The sequence below is a fragment of the Saccoglossus kowalevskii genome, chromosome 19, assembly GCF_978046115.1.
Source record: "Saccoglossus kowalevskii chromosome 19, keSacKowa6.1, whole genome shotgun sequence".
Taxonomy (NCBI): domain Eukaryota; kingdom Metazoa; phylum Hemichordata; class Enteropneusta; family Harrimaniidae; genus Saccoglossus; species Saccoglossus kowalevskii.
The window spans coordinates 21,325,360-21,351,565 of NC_140659.1; the positions used below are offsets into that span (position 1 = coordinate 21,325,360).

At 33.9% G+C, this 26,206-nt stretch overlaps 1 protein-coding gene across 1 annotated transcript; it reads left to right on the forward strand.

Moving 5' to 3' along the window:
* The first annotated feature begins 269 nt into the window (after nt 1-269).
* Nucleotides 270-24,398, forward strand: LOC100366511 (uncharacterized). Its single transcript, XM_002734999.4, has 8 exons — nt 270-379; nt 12,649-12,762; nt 14,856-14,931; nt 15,682-16,626; nt 17,408-17,561; nt 19,001-19,122; nt 23,562-23,659; nt 24,242-24,398. The coding sequence occupies exons 2-8, from the start codon at nt 12,671-12,673 to the stop codon at nt 24,300-24,302; spliced, it is 1,548 nt and encodes a 515-aa protein (XP_002735045.3). The 5' UTR covers nt 270-379; nt 12,649-12,670; the 3' UTR covers nt 24,303-24,398.
* The last annotated feature ends 1,808 nt before the right edge of the window (nt 24,399-26,206 follow it).

Consider the following 26,206-nt stretch of genomic DNA (forward strand, 5'->3'; position numbering starts at 1 on the left):
ATAATAGTTAATACATACCCCATTCAAAACAACTTCACGCCGCATCACTTTTTCTCCACAAAAGTTTTCGCGCAATGATATTACAAGCATATCATATTTTTTTAAAATAGCCCATATGTTTAGCATGTAACGCAAATATTGAACGAATTCTTGATTACGCCTTGAGTAGAGGGAAATTTGCTGGAATACATTACAAAATACAAGTTTGACAAGGTACTATATTTTTCAGCGGACGTCGCGAAGCCCGGAAACGTGGTTATAAATATTTGATATCACTTCCGGGTTCCCAAGTTGTGTCGTCACTGAGTGCTGTGTGTTATCGTGTCGACTCTGTTTATATATGTGAAGTTTGGCCAAGTGTTCGCGTTTTCTCGGAGAGGTGGGTCAATTTATAACGTTTTACTACTTTTGAGACTAAATGTGTATGCATACACGACTTGAATAAGAGCTGTCGTCACGGTTGTTTCACCCGTGACAGGACAGAGTGAATACGGCATGGATAAAGTGTACTGTGTCGTTGTCCTTCGATTTCCGGTGAACTGCGTTGTCTTCGGCTCAGTGTCTCAGAGATTATCGATCGATCGGGTGGTCCACCTACAAATCGATAAAATATATTTTATTTCGTTTGTTTCGTCTGATTCACTTAGTATATTTGTCATAATACTTATATATTTTTTCAACTGTGATGAGTGAAGAAACTGAATAACTTAGAACAGCCATCGGGCACTGCATTAAGTTTGATGTGTGTGCCACCTGGTGAGGGGTTTGTGGTGTTTGATAGTGGTTAATCATTAATAGGCACAAAGATCTGATTAAATTCTCTCTGTATAATTAGTAAGCGTAGTAAATTAGAATTTTTTTCTTCAAAATTTACTATCATAAAATGAATGAGTTGGTAAAATGTCTTGTTATCGCTTACTACATTTACTACCACTCAACAACATTAACGCATCAATATTTCGTTTTGTTCAATTATGTCTTATTACACATGATAAAACAAAAGTATTACTTTATAATCAGTCAAAATTACAAGATGGCTCAAATCGGAAATGCAGCAAAGGAAAATAAGATATTTTGTACATTGATCAGAAGAGATAAGATTATTGACAGAAGTACATTTAGAAAGCAAAATAGAAAAAGGATAATCAAAGAGAACGTGGTCAGTGATATTATGCAGTGACTTAATGTAAATGTGTAATGTCAAAATGTGCGTGAAAAACAAAACAACAATCCGCAAATCTACCAACAGTAGTTGTGATTAACATATGACTAATGAATTATCTTACTTATTAATTGCTTTAATATCTCCGAAAATAGAACAGATTCCACTGTTTGAAAAAAATGTCAATAATGTTCTATTAAACCACAGTCCCTTTGGTCTAATCACAGTTGCTAGTACGTGATCACATCTGATTTAAAGTGGCTTACTGTGGGACTAGGATTTAATTCTCTTGGGTTAAAGTTGGTGTGTTATAACTTGTTATGACAGTGGGATATGTTCTCTACAGCTACTAGTGTTTTGTTTCCAGTATCTAATTCTAGTGCCAACACTAATCTATACAGTATGCCTGGGAGTATGCTGAGCATGTTGATTTGATCTGCTTTGCTTTGATGGAATGCAATTTGTAAAATGTCTTAACTTGTTCATATCTTTTGATCAATAACTCAAATTTTACATAAGAACATGCACAACTAGTAGAGCAAATATTATTTCCAACGTGAGCGCATCCAGAGACATTGTTCTGAAAAAAAAAAATATGGTTGATTGTGTACTATAGACTTCCTGTTTTTCTTCAATTTGAACTTTTAGATTTACGTTGTTAGTGTTTCATAAAATATATACCTCCCTAGTCATCGTACTGTGAAATCAAAATTAAAAAAACTTGTATACTGGTACTGGTAGTAAATTCCATTAGCACTATTAACAATTATATGTAGGTGTGAACACGACTTGTTCTAGTTGATAAGCAAACATATGGGTTTAGTCGTACTTGCTTGAACCTAACAACCGTAGTCAAAATGGGGTAGTAATAGCCACGAGTCAAAAATTAATCTGTAATTCAGACTGTTTCTTAAAGTAACTAAGCCATACTGCTTTATAAACCTACATATCATCTGAAAGCTTTAATATATAATACATATACTGTAAAAGGATTAATTATTCACTGGGATTTAATTTTTAAAACTGAAATAAATTGAACCCAGCGAATATGTAAATATTAGCATAGAACACATTATGTAAATGGTAAAACCGTGAATTTAAAACCCACTGAATATGCCTGAAATGGTAAATCAGTGAAATTTAAACCCAGTAAAAATTAGTCGTTTTACAGTAGTCAAATACGGTTGTATACATGTCGTAACCAATGTTTTGCTTCACTGTAATCTCTGAACTACCGGGTACTGTGAATTTTTGGCAGTTAATACCCGGTATGTAAAAAAACTTTTTTTTTTAAATCTGAAACTCTGTGAAAGGTCAGTATAAATTTTGCTACGAATAGTTTTATAATGTTTTGCAATATTTATTATTCGTGCTTTATTTGTTTCATTGAAGATGTCAAAATATGTTGACATGTAATTTGGCAGCAAGGTGTTGGATTGTTTAAATATTATCTTCAAAAATACAAGATCATATTATTAAATTATGAGAATGCATTTTAGCTGGGAAAGTCCAAAATTTGATTTGGTTTTTTTAGGCGGAAATAGTGGCCAGAGTAACTGTTGCGTGCCTCATAAAACAAAAAGGTCAGAGGTCAGGCATTGTAATAGAGCTGTTGAAAATAATAGATGACTGGTTGTTACTTTAACCCCTACCGGTAGATACTTGTTGCAGGGTATTGACTCAGTTTATAAGTGTAAAATATATCAGCCATTGTTACTTTGGTGCTAGTAACTCACAGTACAGATGTTTTTTTTCACATCAATGCTAATTGTAATACAGGTACCTCATGCATGTACCTCTGTAATGTTCATACTCACTGTAAATCTATTAAGTTCTGTAAACACTGTATTAAAAGCTGCAGCTTCTATTAAAATGGTACAATGCAACAGAATGGATGCGGCTTCTATTAGAGCCCCAACACATATGAGAAATAATGATTTTGTGGTTCTCAATTATTCAACAAGAATGGGTGCGACTTCTATTAGGGATGCAGCTTCTAATACAAATTTTACGGTTCTTCTTACCCCTTCTTAGATTATTTAAAAAGTTGGAATTATTTAATTTTGGCAAGAAGCCATAATTTGGGTTGAAAAATACATGGATGTACAAAAAAAAACATGGGTAATAAATTTGTCACTGATTTATCATAAATGTTGTGAGACATATTTCCATGGCTTTTATTTTTTTTTTTGTCCCATCGTTATTATATTTCCATGATGAATTTAATATCAGGCCAACAATTTTATTTATGCCAACTGTAAGTGCTAAATTATGAATATTGTTGATTAGAAACTATTCTAGCTCTCTCATTAGCCTAATATTCAACAATTAAATCTCAGTTTTTAATTAACAATAAAATCGGTTTATAATAATACTTTCATGTGTCATTCATATTATATTAGATAATGTTTTTGTTATTTTGTCTGATTTTATATTTTAAAAACATTCTTGCGAAAATGTCATGCCTGTCCAAAGACTTTGCATCTTACAAACTTAAATCTATTCAATTCAAAGTATTTGTCAATGAAGTTATCTTGTAAAATTGGTGAATGGTAGGGTGGGGTCTGTGTTAATGGGGAGCCATTGTGAGTATTACACAGCCATACACAGTACAACTGTGACAGTAAAGTTCCAAGGTTTAATGATTTATTTAAATTGTAGACATATACCAAGTATAATGAATGACCTTTGTGACTAAACACTCAATGTGCTATACTATTTATCTGTGCGTGTCCAGCTGTGAAGATTCCTATAACTACTGCACATACCTCATGCTTTGTGGTTAGTTGTAATCATCTTAAAAAAAAACAGCTGCCAAAATGCTGGATTTATTGGAAATATTTACTTGTTGCAAAATTTTCTTAAAATTAAATTAAATTAAATTAAATTATTTGTACTTGTATTCCATGATGAAAATAAATTACAATCAGTAGTTGTTTACACTGACCTCATTACATCAATAATGAGATGGAAATTTTGTTTATTAACCTCGGGCATCAATAATGAGATGGTAATTTTGTTTATTGACCTCATTACATCAATAATGAGATGGTAATTTTGTTTATTGACCTCGGGCATCAATAATGAGATGGAAATTTTGTTTATTGACCTCATTACATCAATAATGAGATGGTAATTTTGTTTATTGACCTCATTGCATCAATAATGAGATGGAAATTTTGTTTATTGACCTCATTGCATCAATAATGAAATGGAAATTTTGTTTATTGACCTCATTACATCAATAATGAGATGGTAATTTTGTTTATTGATCTCATTGCATCAATAATGAGATGGAAATTTTGTTTATTGACCTTTGTACATTAATAATGAGATGGTAATTTTGTTTATTGACCTTTGTGCATCAATCATGAAGTAATTATTGATTGGTGCATCAATAATGAGATAGTAGTTTTGTTTATTGACCTCAATGCATCTTTAATGAGTTAGTAATTTTCTTTATTGACCTCAATGCATCAATAATGAGATAGTAGTTTTGTTTATTGACCTCAATGCATCTTTAATGAGTTAGTAATTTTCTTTATTGACCTCAATGCATCAAAAATGAGGTAGTAGTTTTGTTTATTGACCTCAATGCATCTTTAATGAGGTATTAATTTCTTTATTGACCTCAATGCATCAATAATGAGGTAGTAGTTTTGTTTATTGACCTCAATGCATCTTTAATGAGGTATTAATTTCTTTATTGACCTCAATGCATCAATAATGAGGTAGTAGTTTTGTTTATTGACCTCAATGCATCTTTAATGAGGTATTAATTTCTTTTATTGACCTCATTACATTACACCATAGTTTTATGTTAACTCCATAAAGTTTTATAGTTGTAAAGGAGCTGAATTGAACAGTACCGTGCTGATGTCACTCAGCGTCCCGTGTTAGGTGAATTGAACAGTACCGTGCTGATGTCACTCAGCGTCCCGTGTTAGGTGAATTGAACAGTACCGTGCTGATGTCACTCAGCGTCCCGTGTTAGGTGAATTGAACAGTACCGTGCTGATGTCACTCAGCGTCCCGTGTTAGGTGAATTGAACAGTACCGTGCTGATGTCACTCAGCGTCCCTTGTTAGGTTTTCAGTCTCTTTTACTCTGTTAGACCCAAAATAGTGAGAAGTAAACAGAAAAAAAACGACAAAACAAGGCAAACAAAACAACTTCCTGGTGCATTACATGTTGCTATGGTGATTTAGTGTTGTGTATGTATTGACTTGTTGAAATGTACTGGCAACTAGACCATATTTTGTCAACCTATCAAGGCTGTGTTTATCGTAAGCTACGTCTCATATGTCTAAAAAACGCTGATGTTAACACTGTTTTTTTGTTGTGCAAATATTAGATAATCTGCTGAATTGTCTGCTCGCGTTCTCACTTAGTAAAAACACAGGTGTTTGAGGATTGAATGCTGGCCTTCCACCTAATATTTTGTGTAGTTCATTCCAAAATGGCATAGTTTTCGGACCTCTACCGCTTCTGTTGTTGTGCTCAGTCACTTCTCTGTACTTTATACGTCAAGTTTTGATTTTCTGTTCACATTGTAATGACGTCCTGTCCAACCTCTTTTCAGTCGCTTTTTCTGCGTTGACAGCATATACTCTAGCATCCCTAGATGTTCCGTTCGTCATTCTTTGAATATTCAATTCTCTCCATACAGATATTAGTAATCTTGTTTCTTCGTCTGACCAGTTCGACCTGTAACCTCTGATGCCATCTTGTGCAATGACAAGCATAAATAAGTCAGCGATAGAGGGTGTTTGTCGTATTGTGTTCACACGACACATTGCGTTGTACAAGAGCTGGTGTGACAATGGCGTTTAGGATCTGGTCTAACGGTGTCAAAAACGTATTCTGTTCACACGCACATTTTAACAACGTTCTCAAATAAAAGGCGTTGTGACAACGGCTTATTTCGTCCAGTGAGAACACCACTTATAATTAGATGTGATACCATTTTAATCTGAAAAGTCTCATTTTGGTGATTATTTCCAATGAACATCATGACCATTGAAAATTGTGAATGTGAGCTTCATCTGTTTGTGTAAATAATAAACAAAATATTTGTCCCACATGTGTACACAACGTATATATCAAATCGTTTTGATGACTACCACCCTTTACTAAAAGTAATGAGATTAAATGTGAATTTGATTGTCAATGAATAAATATATGGGGGATATCAACATGACATATAAATATTGAAAACAAAAATTCAAGTTTTGAGACATCTGACTGAAATAATTAGTATATATATTTTTAATTTACATTTAGCTGGCTATATTGGCTATACGGTGTAAGTTGTAAATAATGGGATGACTGCTGTTTTATATTTAACATCTGCAATAGTTATTTTTATCACTACGTACATGAATCAACATATGTTGTTAAGGAGACACGTACGGGCTGCATTTTTTGCAAATACGTAATCAACCGCAATATCAAATACTGTGGAATACTTTATTTTCGCTGGAATTAATTTTCACTGAAAAGGCTTTTTGGGTGTTTTGTGTGGAATTTATTTTCACTGATTTTTGATGAGTTTAATGTGAAGTATAGGAAAAAAAGTATATTCGCTGGATTTTATTTTCATGAAAACATCCCTTCAGCGAAAATATCGAAAATAAATTCCAAGCGAAAATAAAGTATTCCACAGCATCTACTGTGGAATACTTTATTTTCGCTGGAATTAATTTTCGCTAAAAAGGCTTTTTGGGCGTTTTGCTTGGAATCTATTTTCACTGATTTGTGACAAGCTTAAAAAAGTATATTCGCTGGATTTTATTTTCACGGAATCATCCCTTCAGCGAAAATAGCGAAAATAAATTCCAAGCGAAAATAAAGTATTCTACAGTATACAGCATTTATTTCTTGCTAGTTTCTTATATATAGTATTTGATATATGCGCCATATGGCATGTACCACTGTGTTTGACACATGCAGACAATATTGTGTTCATGTCTCTTTAAATATGACTCGTCAACAACTGCGGACTGTAAACTATGATTTTCATCATACCATTGTTTGACAGCCTGCCTTCGGAAGGACAAAATCTGATTTCACAGTTACATGTAATTGATAGTAACTGTGGTATAAAATAAAGTGGTTTATAATTCATGGATATTGTGTTACTGTGGGAATTTAATATACTGACATTCATAACCTTAAGATTCACATGAACGTCATAATAATGGTCTCCCACAACTTCTGATCTATACTGCATACTTATATAGTACAAACTCATTTAAGGTCGTTTGCGAGCATTCAACCTATTTAATCAGAGTGGAAAAATTCTCTCGTTTTTTGTTTGTTTTTAAATATATACATAGTTGCAGATTTATTCACTTGTCACCAACCTTTGTGGTCTTTCTTTGCTCAGTATGAAATATTTTGTTGGTGACAATTTTTTTGTCCTTTTTGGAACTACATCTTAAAGCAGTATTTTATAAAACTTAAGTAGTATCGTAAAACTCAAAGCTGCATTCCTGTTAGAAGCTGCGCACATTTTTGAGAAAACAATTGAAAACCCAAAATTCACTATTTCTCATCTCCTCTGTTGCATTGTAACATTTTAACAAAGTCATGGCTTCTAATTCAGTATTCCTCAGAATTTTGCAATAATTCCAGATAAATAATTGTATTATAACTGAATATGATTATTTCACTTTATGTACCCAAACACAATTTTGAATTTGACTTAAACTTTTTGTCATAGGAACCAATGGTAAATGGCTCAAAAATGGCTACGGTATTTTCAAAAGTAGTTCAGTGATCACACTTTCTTAGTCCCCGTTCGGACGCAGTCCGAAAACAGGGACTTATGTTTTGATGTCCGTTTGTTTTAATGAATGTGGTTCTAATGCCATATCTCTGACTTGCTGTGACTGATTATGTTTAAATTTTAAATATTCATTATACATGTATTCAAAATGGCTGATTTTGTTTTAATTAATGCTGTTCCAGAGCAATATCTCTCAATACTCGTTTGACGATCATATACAAATGTCAATCATTTAAATGTTAAGCAATCATCATAATCATATTCCTGACATGTTTATGTTCCAGCTATATTACTAAAACTATATATCTTAAATTCGATAACTAACGGGGACTGTGCCATGCATGGCTTGTTTGTTTTGATTTTATGTAATTTTTAATGGTAGCCCATAAGCTTAAATGTGATTAGATGAATTTTCTAGAACAGTCGTTAAAAGTCAAAAATACAACCAAGAGCTGTATGAAAACAGCTTATGAGGACATGTGGTGATCGAGTGTGTTCCCACTGCTTTGTGGTCATTCACTACAGTACAGGCTAAACATGCATTTAAACTTGAATTGTTGGTCAATGACAATGATGGCCAATTATATTAGTACCCGGTAATCACTATATAGCCGTACAAATTTGAAACAATAGGAATTATTTTGACTTCGCCTTTTCTTTATTTGATTCCATGACCTGATTATAAGGTCAACTTCTGATGACATCATCAATAACAACTGTCATCTTAACACTTCCTTGCCAATTGTACAACTGACATTGGAATCATTGTACCCACTGCCATCACCTTGGCATGCTGTATTCTGGCAAACATCCATACTGACCTAGCCATGGCAACCTTATCTCTAGAGCATGCTCCAATTTAACATAACTGTTTGTTTGTTCATTATCTGCTTCCTTATGGTCTGACAGTTCAGTGGTGTGTCTGCAGCGGTCAAAGGTTTCATCAGTTTTTATATTGTCACTTTGACTTCCCGGTAACTTACCTTTCAAGGGTTCCCTGTGTCTCATTAATGCAAACAAAGAATTCATGTCATCTAGGATTGTCCAATGACTGCAAATTATAAATCACTTTCGTATGTGCATATACGGATGCATACCAGGCTACGTCCCGATATAACGCATAATTATACTTTAGGAACAAGTAACACAAAAAATCTTCAAAATAAGTTCTGAAGTTACCATTATTGTTTTCTATGATAATTTTCTATAAAAAAAATAAATCGTAAATTTGTATTTTATTCTCTAGGAATAATGTATTCTTTTCTCTCTTTGTAAACATTCTTAAAATTCTTTCTCTAAAACAATCTAAATAAATAAATGAGTTAATTAGTAAATTAGAAAATTAATTAGAAATTAATTACATACAAATTTGCAAAATGTTACACCAAAATTTTGATTATTATTATTATTATTATTATTATTATTATTATTATTATTATTATTATTATTAAACATTATTATTAAGATGTTCTTTCACTTTGCTTATAATTGCAAGTTTTTGTCCTATCTGTTCAATGTTTGATTTTGCTCTACAAGTTTTGGCTATTTCTTACATTATATGTGAAAGGCACTAAATATTGAAATACAAAATATTTGGAGTATTAAATTCAAGGTCATGTGGTCATGAGATATTAAACAAAACCATATGACCACATATCAAGAAAACGTCTGTCTGGTAAGTTTAACAATTGCGTACAGTAAAGGCTGCAAAATCTGAAGGGATGCAGTAAAAAAGCATTTACTGTGATATTTACATAGCAATCAGTTTTATCACCAATAGCATTTGTTTCTACATGTGTTTAAATATTCATGAAGATGCTGATTGAGAGAAACATAAAGTGTTGCCATAGGAAGCAATGGCTACACTGTAAGCTATATAGATATAAGGTATTACTTATATTATAACAGTGTCTTTGGTAGTGCTATTCCATTTTTTCTTGCAGTCATAGTAATTGCATTTGAGTTCAAATTTCAACAAAACTGAAGAAAAATTTAGTTATTTAAAATTATTCTCAAAATGAAAAAACAGAAATAGTGGTTGCCATGGATACATGTACATTTGGATGCCTAATCTTCACCAATAATACAGCTGGTATGCCAGCTGTCACCATCTTCAGTAGATCACTCCTAATAGAGATTATAATAGTGATGAAAGATGGTAGAAGGTATCTCATATTTCACAAACTATGTCAACAAATTCAGTATATCACAGTGGTTAATTACTCCTGTGGAACTTTTCAAGTCAAGAAATTTATCTCTTGTACATTGTATTGGTAAGTACAATACTGTACATGTAATAAACACTGTGTCTGGATTTACAGGCACATGTATTCTATGTGTGCCTGTTGTCCCAATCAGCAGTGGAAAAGAAGAGAGTACACGCCAGGCTTGTGGCATCAGGGTTGGGAAAATGTCATCCAGTAAAAGACAACATGAAATTGTATACTGTGAATTACTTTATTTTAACTGGAATTAATTTTCGCTGAAAAGACTTTGTGGGTGTTTTGTGTGGAATTTATTTTCACTGATTTTTGATGAGTTGAATGTAAAATATATGAAAAAAAAGTATATTCGCTGGATTTTATTTTCACTGAATCATTCTTTCAGCGAAAATAAATTCTAAGCGAAAATATTTTACAGTAATTCAAGAAAAAATTGTGAAATATATATACTGATAGTGCAGCTGTAATGCAGGCAATAATGTTATCACTAACTTCACATTTAACCAAAACTTTCATGTACTGTAGAATAATTTATTTTTGCTTGGAATTAATTTTCGCTATTTTCGCTGAAGGAATGCTTTAGTGAAAATAGAATCAAGCAAGAATACCGTTTTCCCTAGACTATCTGAGATTTATATTCAAAGATGGAGAGAAGAACTAAATTTCAGTGAAACCAATGAAAATAGGGGAACAAAACTGAGAACATACAAACTATTCAAAGTAAGTTATAATATGGAAAATTATTTGCAAAACATTTCAAATTTCAGCCTCAGGAAAATGCTTTCAAAATTCCGTCTGAGTGACCACAACTTAGAAATAGAATTAGGTAGAAGAACAAAGCACAAAATAGAATTAGAAAATAGACACTGTAATAAATGTAACACTAAAGCATTAGGAGATGAAAAACATTTCCTGCTATTTTGTACTGGCTATATAGAACAAAGAAAAAAACTGTTTGATGAGTGTGCAATAAATATTTACACAATGGATGTGAATTCCATATTTAAAAAGATTATGGAGAATACTGTAAAGGGGGTAATTATTCACTGGGTTTTAATTTAGCTTATTTCGCTGACTGGGAAAATGCGCTAAATTAAAACCCAGTGAATATGTAAAATTTAGCATAAAACACATTATCTAAATGACGAAACCGTGAATTTAAAACCCACTGAATATGCCTGAAATGGTAAATCAGTGAAATTTAAACCCAGTGAAAATTAGTCATTTTACAGTAATATAGCTTTAGCAAAATACTTAAAGAGCACAATTTTTAAAACCACAGAAAGTAATTGATTTATTTTTTCTTTTATTTTACTAACATTTTATTTTTATCTCTTATGTATTGTATGTTTTTTTATTTCTTTGTATTTATGTTCCTTACCATACAAAAACCTTCTGAAGGTTTTTAGTAGTGTAATAAAGTTATTATTATTATATTTTACATTCATTCATTCCATACAAAATATCCAAAAAGTCTTTTCAGCAAAAATTAATTCCAGCTAACTATACAGTATTTTAGCCATGCTTTTCTGATTAAATACGGTATTTTTATTAGCCAATGCATAAAGCTAGTGAACCATGAGATATACATAGTATGGCCAATGCACTATGATGTCATATGTTTACATATCTGCTTACCAGCATGCTAACGCCACTCACTGATCAGCAATATAGCTCGAGATCTGTTGTGACAATATTAATTTTCCCTAACCAGTCACTAAGCAAGGTGAAACATTCATGGAATACGGGGAATGTTAAAACTGCAACAAAACGTGTTCTATTAGGAGTAAATTTATAAAATTTGTTGCAATACTGAATAATTAGTGCTTCTATTCATTGTAATGTATTAGCTAGTCTTCTTGTTACCATTGCCTGGTTGACAGCTTAATTAATATTAATATTAATTAATATTATTTTATACAACATCAATTGTATTTTCTCAAAATATTTTATAAGAGTGTAATTAATTAATCATTCCAGAAAACACTGTATGGACATCTTCGAAAGTGTTACGAACACGAACACGTTTGAATGTCTTCCTTATATTTTATGTCACCTATGAACGCTTTCCTTTGTTTGCATTGGATGCAATGTAGCAGGACTGAAATAGAATTACGTTGTCTAAACGCAAATGATCATGCAGACACAAGGACATGATCCAAGCTGTTATAATCACTTACTAAATTATGGTTACAAGCTACTGTAGAATACTTTATTTTCGCTTGGAATTAATTTATCGTTGAAGGGATGATACAGTGAAATTAAAATCCAGTGAATATACCTTTTTTCCTATATTTTACATTCAACTTGTCAAAAATCAGTGAAAATTAATTCCATACATAAAACACCTAAAAAGTCTTTTCAGCAAAAATTAATTCCAGCTAAAATAAAGTATTTTACAGTACATGTTGGTTGATGTATACCTTGTGGTATTCTTTAATAATCTTGTAGTATATGTAATATTGTTTTTCTAGTAACTACAGAAATATCAAAGTGATGGCGGAACCTACTCCAATGGGTAAAGAAGACCAAAAACAGCAATGGGAAAAACTAGAAGTTTTACAACTATATCAAGAAATTGCAACAAAGTAAGCTGATTTTGCCTTGATTTAGATGATTCAACACATTGCCCACTGAAAGCCTCCCCATCATGCCAAAATCAATGGGGGGGGGGAGGGAGAGGGCATTGACAGAAAATGTCATAAAAGTTTATATGTACATATGTGTATTATTATGACATTTTACATGGCCCAGAATATATCATTTTCCGTTCACTGCAAAATATTGGGTTGAGCATAAAATGAGACGTAAAAAACATTAAAACTTTGCATGAGATTCAACAATCACTAAAGTGGTTTTTTTGTGTGTTTCCAGGCTTAATAATGTACTATTGTGAAATACTTTATTTTAGCTGGAATTAATTTTCACTGAAAAGGCATTTTGGGCGTTTTGTATGGAATTTATTTTCACTGATTTTTGATGAATTGAATGTGAAATATAGGAAAACAAGTATATTCGCCGGATTTTATTTTCACGAAATCATCCCTTAAGCGAAAATAGCGAAAAATAAATTCTAAGCGAAAATAAAGTATTCTACAGTATACGCATTTGTTGATGTTCAGTTTTGATAAAGTAACGGTATGTCACCATATTCGTCTCTGAATAAAAATGACATTCAAATCATTCAATTTTTTGCGGCAGATGTTCAATCTGCATCTTCTAGAATTATGTGAGATCTTGCAGTAAACACAAAAAATCCCCTGTTGTCAACTATTATTTCTCGAAACGTACACAAAAGACAGAGCGTATTTAAAAATGTAGAAAATACTACACCAATATTTTATGGTTCAAAGGGATAACCGTGAAATTGTAACTTGTATTTTAGGTCAAGAACAAAAATATGACATCATTTTCAATGCCAGTTCATGTGTGCTTTGAGCTGATATGATATTTTTCGTGACGCAACTGGTTATGCTCATTCACTGGCGTACTAATAACGCTACAAAAAATCTTACATAGATCTTCAAATATGTCTTACTATTGTTATAGTCATCATTTTCAATGCAAGTGCATGTATGTGTGCTTTGAGCTGATTTGATATTTTTTGTAACGCAAAAATCTTACATAGATTTTCAAATATGTCTTACTATTGTTATGCAATTTGTAATTTGGTAAAATGAAATTCACATTTTATAAAAGTATAAAATCAATGGAAATTGTGTCACAACAGTTTCGCCTTTTCACCACCAGTTCCCTCTTTTCATCAGAAATTCACAAAATTAGACCTGTTTATAGTCTGCAATTTCCTTTGGGACGAAAATAGCAAAATTGTTCGAGTAAGAACTGAATATTGATTCAAATTTTGTCTGTTGGCTCCAAAATTAGGGTTCATTTCCAGAATTATTGTAGAATATATGAAAAAAGTGCAGAAGAATTCCTATTTTTGTCTTTAATAGCTCTCTCTCTCTCTACATTTTAATACTCCAAATGACTTGTAGAGTTTAATTATGGCTCAAGAATCCTTCTGAGAATCAGTTCTGTTCAATAGAGGGCACACTATCTCTGATAGTTGTTTTCTTATTATCCTCTTATGAACAAAGATCTGATTTAAGTTCTAACTTGACAAAAAACATTATTTATTCACTCAGTTTAAATTTTGCTCATAAGGGGTCGTCCATTTAAAATCGTGGGGGGGTGGCCGGAAGATTTCTTAAAAGAAAAAAATTGCAAGCTAGGCACCGAGAGAGAAAAGGTTGCATGATGTTGTTGTTGTTGTTGTTGTCGGAACAATTGTTGAGAGAATTCAGCAACAATAAAAATATAGAGTACAGTCATATGTTTCCAGTACCCACCCCCATGATTTCAAATGTTTGTTCCCTAATTAAATTAAAAACCCATGAATATGTAAAATTATTCTAGAACTAATTGTTTACTGAAACACAGTGAATATGTTCCAAACTTCGAAATAGTGAAACTTAATCCCTTTAACAACACATACATTTTTTTAGAAGACTCCTTTTCATAATATTTTGCTATGTATTTTGCTATTAAGTTATTACCAATCTGATACCCTGGGTCATTCTGCTTTGGCAGCTATACGTTTACAATAGTGGACGTTTTTGTTTTCAGAATTTTTGTTTTTCATTGTTCTATATCACTTATGTGTATCTATATTGTTTAGGATTGATGTAAAGTCCAAACTACGAGAATACAACGAGTTCTATGAGGGAAAATACGGACACCTAATGCTCAAAGAGGTATGCAACTATTGTTAATAATTAGTTAGGAAATTAATTTGTTACCAATTTATTTAGCTCATAAATGTGATATATTTTATTTGGTGGTACACTAAAGTCAGTAAAGGCATGTACTGAGTAAATAAAAGAACGACAATTACACGTTTGAGCTTGTGCAGTGACTTGGACTGTTTAGACTTTAGACTTATTTCCGTCTGTTTGATGCATGTACATGCGAAATAGAGGGAGATTCCTGCCTAGTTAAAACAATCCAAGTTTGAACAAAACATACATACATTTACATAACTAAAAACCGATTTCGAGAAAGTGACTCTTTTAGCATTAAATGACCACCATTCGGTCATCTTGAATTGAATTGTCAACTTACCGTAATACATGTGCATATGTGAGACATGATGTATATCTAAATATGAAAATGTTTAGTCAGAGAATGTCTGAGATTGAACAAGTTTGAACAAAACCAAGCCTTACGTGGAATGGCAAAAATTGACATTTCATCCGAACAGGGACTTAAGATTTCCTGAATAAACTCAAATGTCTGAGTCAATAAGAACCATTGCATCATGCTATGGAAATAAACAAATTGTATCAAGATGATGAAGCTGTTTTTGATCAAGAGGTAGTTAGACACTCTCAAATTCATTTCAAAAGTGGTAGTTAGGCACTTCATGTTTATTAAGTGCATGCACACCCTATTGTCATCATGCATGCAAGTTTTCTCCTCATTTACAACTCATTATTGGTTCATAGGATACAGGAGTTCCCGTGCTTGAAGGAGTCTTGAAAATTTACTGGGGAGTGAAAGCACCAATCAATCTGAAAAAAGAACAGGCAACATGGAAGAGACGTGGTAATAGTATGATATTTGATAGTGGACTTGAAGAGAAATTGATGCAGGCAATGGGAGATGCAACTAAACGAAACAGACACTTGTTACGAGACAGTCAGATTGAAATTAATGCCGAGGAAGACATGGGTGAAGAAACTAGCGAGGTTGAAGTCGGTAAAGATAAAAATGATATCAGAAAAGTGAAGAAAGAAACATTTCAAAATAAAGAGACTGCGAAAGGTTCTGTTGATGTGAAAACAGAGAAGGATATGAGGAGGGAAAAACAGAATCTTAAATTTGAGAAAGAATTTGTAAGCGAGACAGATGAAGTAGATAAAGAAAAGGGAGCTTTTAGAAAAGAAAAGCAAGAAGTTAAAAGCAAGAAAGATGTTGTACATGAAGTAAAGGAATCGCAGTCGCCATCAGGAATTCGTAAACAGTTACAAACTAAGAAAGTTACATACTCAACGTCTTCAACATCAACACGTAGCGTGAACCAAAACGGAGCTGCATTCAAAGACTTTGACAGTCTTCCTCGTGCCTCAGGTTTGCGGAATCCTGAATTTGGAAGTTTACGTACACGTGGAATCGGTGAGAGTTTACTCAGTGCTGGAAGTTTGCGTGATAGAACTAACGATCTCTTCTCAAAACAGAAAAGTGATTTCTTTAACAGCCGAGGTGATGTGTTTAAAACTGAGAAGATTTTAACGAAGGATGAACCTGAATTAGGTAGCAAAGAGAATCTTGTACGTTCTAAAAGTATGATCAACCAGTCAAGGCCTAAAGTGCAGAATATACCAAGTAGAGCAAAAAGTTTGCAGAGAAGACGAAAAATGTCATTCAGTGGACACTATTATAATAAAGAGGTAGGTAATATTTAAAGCGGGAGGTTCGTCACCTGCGCACCCGTGGGAATTGAGTCCCAATCGACGATAACAACACATGCTAAAAACACAAAGGCTCATGGGTAGATGCTTGTTTGTAAACAATGACACGCTATGGCCATCTGACGCATGTGCAGGTGACAACTCCCCCCGCTTTAACTAGTCATTCTCATGTTAGGATCAGAGGTTGTGGCAGTCTTTCCTAACAGCCTGTCTAAAAATATACTCCAAAAATGTGAATTCTATTTTTTTTAATCTCCACATATGTGAATGAAAAATGCATTCATTTAATGTTCACATAAATGTGATTAAAAATACATTGAGCAAGTATAAAACTAAACATATCTTCTCACTAAAGTACTAGTATCCAAGCAATCAAAAGTAAAAGACAATCTGCAATATAAAATAATATCATCAATATCAACATCATCTCACCTATAATAGAGGCATAGAAAACATAGGCAGGATGCACAAGTTTATTTTTGCATAAATTATTTCTCTATTAATGTGCAATTATTAATTCAATTATGGTCAAATGGGGCGAGTCATGATTTTGAAAATTATTACACAGCTCACTCATCAGCTTTCTCATAGGATTATGAATCGGGCATTATGTAGTGTATGATATATATAAGTTTTTTATGGAACAGTAAATTCTCTTGTTTTTGATGTTTTATAATGTGGTATAAGGTTTGCTTACAAACCTCGCCCTTTGGCATTGATTTGAGAGATGTTTATTATTATTTATTGTTGTTATTTACAGACAGCTGTGTTTACTCCTACTCATGGTAGTGTTACTAATGTACGTGTAAATAGTCTTATGACTGCCCCAGAGGTCATTGGATCACTCTTACTAAAGTTTGCAGTGGAGAATACACCAGAAGAATTCATGCTCTGTAAAGTTAAAGAAACAGGAGGTACTCACAAAAAGCCTTGTTCGCACTTGTTGAAGTGCATGTGAACGTTCGGGACTGACGAAAAGTACTCAATCTGAGTATCAATAGATGCTCGGGATCGAAACTTGGCACATACTAAGATTTGCTGCCTGAACGTATGTCATGAACCAAAATCACGCCCTCAGTGGTGAATTTAAGATAACATATACTGATTCATACTACTATAACATGACGCAGTTCAGCTAGATATGGTTGAATGCTGTAGTAATGAATGAATGCAAACCGTCATCAGCAACGCATATCTATGTGCTGCTGCAAGCGTTTTTCTTTTTTTGCAATGCTACATCGACGTGAAAAAATAATTGTTTTTCTAATCTAACCGATGTTTCCATCCGTGCATGAACACAATTGGGTCTATTCGATATGCAAACATATGAGATTATCTTAAATTGTACCCGGTACTTCGTGTAGTGTGAACAGTACTATTCTGTTCCTGCGATTTATATTTACCTTGGCTTTATTCACCTACTATTAGGTTGTTGAAAGAGGGCATTGTTTTAATCCTCAGATCTTGTTTACACGTTTCCATCTCAGGGTTGAGGTCGTTACCAGTGATTTTTACACTATGTTGTGTAGTAGTAGTCCAGAGTTTTAAATCCGGTTTGGTCCCCGAAGACGAGGGTGGCCGGATTCACCTTAAACTAGTGGCAATCTGTAACTGCCATTTAAGGTTTTTTGGAGCATGAGATAATTGGCCGGATGCCCTTCCTGACACCAATCCACTGTTTCGGCAGTGGGCCTAGCCTTTGAGGGAAACACCCATCATGCAAGGCAGCATGTGTAGAGGTATGTGCTATACATGACCTGGTCTGAAAGCATCATATGACTCATAACAGACTGTGTTCAGGAAAGAACCACTTGGTCAAGGATGGGGTGATCAGCACTTAAGTATACCCCTACATACCCCTTGTGTGAATTTGAATTTGGCTCAAACTACCTCAAGTAGAATACTAGTACACCGTAGAAGATTGTCATCCTTTTTTTTTACTCACCTAGATCTGAAAGTGTAACATCTGGCTTTGAATTAAAACGCTACAGTTGTCACATCACGTTGTGTTCAATATGGGTCCCCTGTTAATGTATACAACACAATGGTAAAACACGTATAGAACCACCTGAGGGCGCTATAACCGCATGTGGGGTGCTGTGCGTACATGTAGTTGTGTTTCACTGATGCTACCCTATTTCTATTCTGTAACATTTAACAAATTATTGATTATTTGAATTTCCCATTTCACCAAATGTGCTAAATCAGACTTCTGATATTGTTCTCAATGTTATTATGTATAGGTTATTGTTATATGCTATTGTTCTATGTCATTGTTATATGCTATTGTTCTATGTCATTGTTATATGCTATTGTTCTATGTCATTGTTATATGTTATTGTTCTATTCACAGAAACTATGCACATGAAACAAACAGATTTTCCATTATTGGAAAGAGTAAACATGGGACCCAGTGAAGAATATGCAAAGATATACATAGTGGAAAAAACTGCAGTGAAAGATGTAACCCATGAGGTAATAATAATAATAACAAGTAACCTGTAGAATGCTGTGTGGGTAATATTTTTATATTGATTTTTGTTGCATTTGCAGCAAATAGTTACCAAACAATGAGAAATCTATAGGATTGGATATACCTCTCAGCTGGCTTCACATGCATAGTTCAAGACTGCCTAACCGGTGCTTATACCAGGATTTAGTTGCAGCACTGTGGTCTGTGGTTACAGCTTCATTTTCCGAGTAATCACAAGAAATTGACATGACAATAGAAATTCATGAAAGACTGGCACTCCCATACAATTAATAGCAAGTGAAATTCCTGGAATTGAAACATAGATTTTGAAGTCACTGGTGTAGGCATTGAATAACTTCAAGTTGGCATAAAGACGAGGTAGTTTATTTAATCAGTGCTGAACTAGAGGTTGAAATTATAATTAAGTTCGTTGTCATATAATTTGTTTATTTAAATTTCTCCTGAATTCAAATAGAATACACTGGTGAAAGGATGTTTTTGAGGTGTGGTTACATTGTGTATGGAGTGGTAGGGTTGGGTGTCATATAATTTTTTCATTTTCAACTCTCATGAAATCACACAGAATTTCACTTAATTTATTTTCGATGAAAAGTTTTCAAGCATACGGTGTGAATCAAATTTTCACTGTGCTGTGTCAAGTCTCAATAGAGTATGAGGGAAATGGCATTTTCACTGGAATTTATTTTAGCGGAAAAATGTTCACAGTGAAAGGAAGTTTTCCACATTATTACATATATACTGCAGTTTATTTTGATTCGTCCCTGAAATCAAAATCTGTACTTCCACACCCCATATGCAAATGAGGTCTGAGAGCGAATAAAGTAGTCCGTTCAAGAGTAGCGTTTTTCGAAACATAGCAGAAAGAAACATTATTTAGAAGTACGATACTTTACGTTTGGGTACATGAATATATTTGCCGAGTGAAATGAAATTTGAACAACAGTAATGGTACTTCTAAGCAGTAACTTATTTTGACTAAAACTAATTTGCATATCACCCATGCAATGATGTTTTTTGGTATTTTCACAGTCAATATGCAAATGAACATGGTATTGGCGATTCGCTCCACTTGGATTGCCCTTAAAATCACTTTAATTTTGTGTATCTGTGTATGTGTGTGTGATTTCTAGTGTTTTCACGTATTAATTCTTCTGTGATTTGTTTGGCTTGGCCAATTTCGCTCAAACTTAGCAGGTAGGTCACACCTTCGCCCTAGTTATCAGGAAATGTATCTCCTACAAATTTTGGATGCAACACCTCAGACATAGCTCATTTTGCTCAGCTTGAGTGTGGGCACAAAGTTACTATTGGTAAAATCTGAAAACAAATTCTGACAACCGTTTCCATGGAAACAGCCAACAACTGAATGTTTTAATACCTTCACGTCAGGCAGGTCGTACCGTCACTAATTGGCAAAACAATCCTGGTCCATGGCAACAGCCAAAAACTGTTTTTTGAATACTTTCGACCCCAAATTTATTACCTCCCACTAGTCTTGTATTCATGCCTTTTATTTTGGCTACATTGCACACCGGTAAGAGATCACCGACGCCGACATTGTTACACTGTATCAACGTAATCCCGACGCAACTTTGAACTTTGAATGAACTGTAAATGCTGCCTGCAATCTAGAAAATACTATCGGTTGGAAATAATAAATTTAAGGGATTGTTCAGTTACTCTGGCCTGGGGGGTCGGCAGATTCCATTTTGTCAGCTGTAAATCTCAGTTGACCCACCCCTATCAACAACAAAAAAGTGGGCGACCCCCTAACATTATATTTTAAAACATGCTGACCCCCCCGAAAAACAAAGAAACATTAACAGTTTTGGCTCTGACATGATTACAAAATGTATGATGTGCATTGAAAATATCGTGGTTTGCCGTAATTTTTAGTGTTTGCATTTAATAGACCAGTCACCTTAGGAGGGGAGGGGAAGCATAAAGCCAAAAAACGACTACAGAAAAAGCTGCAGGAAGTAGGGAAATCTATGCTGCTAAAGATAGTAAATAAAAACAAAGCTGTGGAGTACTTGATAAACGCCCTTATAAGATAGGAAAAGAGGATTTGAATCTAGGCGGTTCGAAAACTAATTTGGATTTAATATATCTTTCATATCTTATAGACCAGGAAAGCTTTACACCTGAAGCACAGTCTGTGCTTATGAAAACAAAGGACACTTTGATTTTTGTATAAATTTGTGTTGGATTTTGGTATTTTACAGAGCAAAATATGCATATTTAAAAGTTAAAAAAACAAAAAAACTATTTATTTATATACATGAATCCATTTAACTTTTTTGATTTGCTGAACAAAAACTGTCACTGCTCTTTGTACTAATTGCTGTGTTTTTCCGTCTCCAGCTACAATTGGATAAATCCAGTAAATATCTTATACAATGGTGACTTCAGACTTTAAATAAAATAATCTGATATCACATGGACTTGGGATGTGTTCAAAACTTAACTGTATAATTGCATGGGGCTCTGCCGCATTGCATAATCTGTTAGTTATTTGTCAACTTCAACCCCAAAATATTTAGCCTATAACATTTTTTGCATCAACAAATTTATAGGCAATATGGGTAATAGTTATTATTAAGAACACATTTGTACGATTAACTTTTTAATCTATTGTTCTGAAATAAAATTTAAAAAAATATATACATAAGCGCGTGTGTGAATTGTGGAAAACAGGGTGACCCCCCCCCCCATTCGCAAAATCAAAAACAGGGTAACCCCCCTACTGATCCACCCCCAGGCCGAAGTAACTGACCAATCCCTAACAACAGCATATGTCCTAGCAATAAAATAAAATGACTTCTAAGGACTGAATGTTTTTTTGCGAACTTTGTATACGGTGCCCAGTTTTAGTTATAAACCGACGTTAGCTTCACGTTCATGTCCTACCATGGCAACAGCCGAAAACATATTGCTAGTTTTTTTTTAGTGGAGTGGATCGCCAACCGGCTTGTTTTCATTGGCAAAATCGTTCAGTAACATGTTTGGCATATTAGGTGTACATCACATGGACTACTACGATTGAGAGAACTTTATGTATGTTGAATGAGTTTTATAAACCCCGAAGGGCTCTTGGAAGATCCACCCGCAGTAAAATTAGCGATTGCCATGGAGGCGCAACCATCAACATCAAAATCCCAGGAGGTTTCTGCTGGCGACGTTACCCAGTTCCAAATAAAGATCACCAACGCCAAATAAGCAACATTTTAACCGGTAATCAAGATTAATTCAATCCACGGCTAACAAGCAACATCACAAGTGAAGATGTAGCGTGAAGCTCAGCGACTACTGCTGACAACGTAAGTCATGCTTGCGTGCCTTCACCATTGTATTCAAACGAATCACGTGGTGTGCCGTTCTCTTTCAAACCCGGGATTCGATCAATAGGGGAGTTTCAGTAAAAAAACACATTGCAAATCATGCAAATTCAACAATTTCAAACCAGTATACTAAAACGGAAATGCTCAGCGATGTAAAAGAAGGATAGATGTTACTTTTCATTATACACATCTCTGTTGATACAATCCCTCACATATTCTATTCCCAGTTATACCTGCGTAAATGGATTAGCCTCTTTTGAGGTTGACATTCAGACTAAAATCACGTGACAGGCTGTTAAAATTGGCTGTTGCATACACTTTCGCCGGTCTGGAAAATGTGTTTAGTTAGCTCTCATTCAAGTAACAATGCAGATTTCCCAGTGGGAGTGAAACTATTCGACTCTGCCATTAAAAAATAGGGGTGTTTTGAGCAAAAAAAACGTATAACCCTGGAGTGCACACAACACACTGAATTTCGGAACAAATCTTGCATTATTTACAGCAGCAGAATACCACAGAAATATCAGACGAAACATGGAAACACTATATATATGTATTTCGGCCTGAACCCTCTCTATTGCAATTCCAGGAATTACCCCCCATATGTGCAACCATTTTCCACCTTGGTACCACCCAAGCCTGAAAACAAAATCTTAATACCACGCTGAAGCGTTTGGTAATAAACTTTATTGTTTCCATGTGAAAATAGATTACATAGGCTGTTTGCATCAACAAAGATTTGTTTTCGTTAATAAGATAATATTTTTAAACTAACTAGAATAAATGTACTAAATAAATAAATTAAATAAATATACAAATAAAAATCTATAAATAAATGAATAATTGATAGTTACACTGAACACGCCATGTTAGTGTACAATCACTTAAGTGAAAATGTAGCAGTTAACCCCACATGACAAATTGACAAGTGTTTATTACTGGGTGAATATGATCATTTGTGTCTAAGTGCGATAGTGCCATTTGTTTGATGTTAGAAATAAAAATGTCCACCTTGTATTTTTTATGTGTATTACTACTAATAGAGATTTGATATATATGATTATTGAATATGTTGCTAGGTTACGCAGTATATTCATGTCGACCTACCTGTGCTGAAGGCGATTCTGACAAAAATTGAAGAAGAAGAGCAAAAGAAAATTACAACAATCAAGAAGAAGTAAGTGTTTTATCTTTGATACTCATACTCGAGTTCGTCTAGAGATTTGATTTTCCATAATATGATGCGATCAAAACCTAGAAAAATCAAAGAAGTCTGCTGATAATATTCTTTTAAATTCTAAAAGAGAAAATTTCAGAAAAAACAAACATTTGACTGTGGAAGTATTTGGGGCATATTTTCACGCTTAATAATGGTGATGATGATGGTTACTTTGATGAAGTAAGGGTATCTTAATGAATTATTCCTTTGTCAAAGATCGGCATTTCGACATTGGGCTATACAAAATAAATTCAAAGTCAAATCATTTGTCATTCAGTCCTCCCATTTCACACAATACCCATGATCTTGCAGTGAGCAGAAAATCATCTATTAGCCATTGATCTCTTACTCAGACAGATTACCAACAGTGTTTATTTATGTTTTGCGTTTGTTGAATCTCGCGTAATATTTTAACAACACTGCGATGCTGTAATCTTTGTTTGTCTGGCTTTTACATTTGATTTAAAACTTAACATGAGTTTTCAGGGTAAATGGAAAATGGTCCATTGTAACATTGATGATATCTTTCTCTATTCCTAGGTATGAACGCTATCGACATGAAATAACTAAAAGAATAACGGAAATCTCAACCACGTTATAACAGTTTCAAGTTTTCAGTCAAATCAAGGGTATCTCAACCGTTTCAAGTTCTCAGTCAAATCAAGGGTATCTCAACCGTTTCAAGTTCTCAGTCAAATCAAGGGTATCTCAACCGTTTCAAGTTCTCAGTCAAATCAAGGGTATCTCAACCGTTTCAAGTTCTCAGTCAAATCAAGGGTATCTCAACCGTTTCAAGTTCTCAGTCAAATCAAGGGTATCTCAACCGTTTCAAGTTCTCAGTCAAATCAAGGGTATCTCAACCGTTTCAAGTTCTCAGTCAAATCAAGGGTATCTCAACCGTTTCAAGTTCTCAGTCAAATCAAGGGTATCTCAACCGTTTCAAGTTCTCAGTCAAATCAAGGGTATCTCAACCGTTTCAAGTTCTCAGTCAAATCAAGGGTATCTCAACCGTTTCAAGTTCTCAGTCAAATCAAGGGTATCTCAACCGTTTCAAGTTCTCAGTCAAATCAAGGGTATCTCAACCGTTTCAAGTTCTCAGTCAAATCAAGGGTATCTCAACCGTTTCAAGTTCTCAGTCAAATCAAGGGTATCTCAACCGTTTCAAGTTCTCAGTCAAATCAAGGGTATCTCAACCGTTTCAAGTTCTCAGTCAAATCAAGGGTATCTCAACCGTTTCAAGTTCTCAGTCAAATCAAGGGTATCTCAACCGTTTCAAGTTCTCAGTCAAATCAAGGGTATCTCAACCGTTTCAAGTTCTCAGTCAAATCAAGGGTATCTCAACCGTTTCAAGTTCTCAGTCAAATCAAGGGTATCTCAACCGTTTCAAGTTCTCAGTCAAATCAAGGGTATCTCAACCGTTTCAAGTTCTCAGTCAAATCAAGGGTATCTCAACCGTTTCAAGTTCTCAGTCAAATCAAGGGTATCTCAACCGTTTCAAGTTCTCAGTCAAATCAAGGGTATCTCAACCGTTTCAAGTTCTCAGTCAAATCAAGGGTATCTCAACCGTTTCAAGTTCTCAGTCAAATCAAGGGTATCTCAACCGTTTCAAGTTCTCAGTCAAATCAAGGGTATCTCAACCGTTTCAAGTTCGTGAAGTCGGGATCTCAGATTCATTAATTATACAAGATTCTGTTGGTATCATATTCAATATGGGACCCATGCAACGTAAACAACATGTGTAAAACGCAATGTTTGTTTACGTATGTTTTACAGTCATATGCTGCGTGATGACTGTGGTACTTTAAATGAAATGGCAACATATGCCGTAGAAGCGGGATGTAATCGTACGTGTTGTGTAGCCATTAAAAATACTGCTATAATTTTATATGACTTGAAATTTAACCATTTGGGCACCGTTGTTAATTTTTGTACTATCTACTAAATGATTTTGTACAGTTTGTTCATCTTCACATGAAAAGTTGTTAAAAATTGTCAAACCTTTTGATCAGAATCAAAAAGCAATATCTGAAGCTGTCTGCATTGTCCAAATTTATGACAAAATGTAGTCACTTTTTTACAAAATGTCCAAATATTTTCACTGAACTTTGAGTGGGGAAAATATCAGGCAATCAAAAGCTTTAGAATGTCTGGAATGACATTTTGTAGCAGTAACTACACTGATACAATATTTGTCCCGCAAAATAAATTTGAAAATTTGTCCCGCAAAATAAATTTGAAAATTTGTCCCGCAAAATAAGTTTGAAAATTTGTCCCGCAAAATAAATTTGAAAATTTTTCCCGCAAAATAAATTTGAAAATTTGTCCCGCAAAATAAATTTGAAAATTTGTCCCGCAAAATAAGTTTGAAAATTTGTCCCGCAAAATAAATTTGAAAATTTGTCCCGCAAAATAAGTTTGAAAATTTGGCCCGCAAAATTAATTCAGTTTACAGTACACCAATTCTCATACAAGATGACAGAGACTGTCTTCATTGCTCAGAAAAGC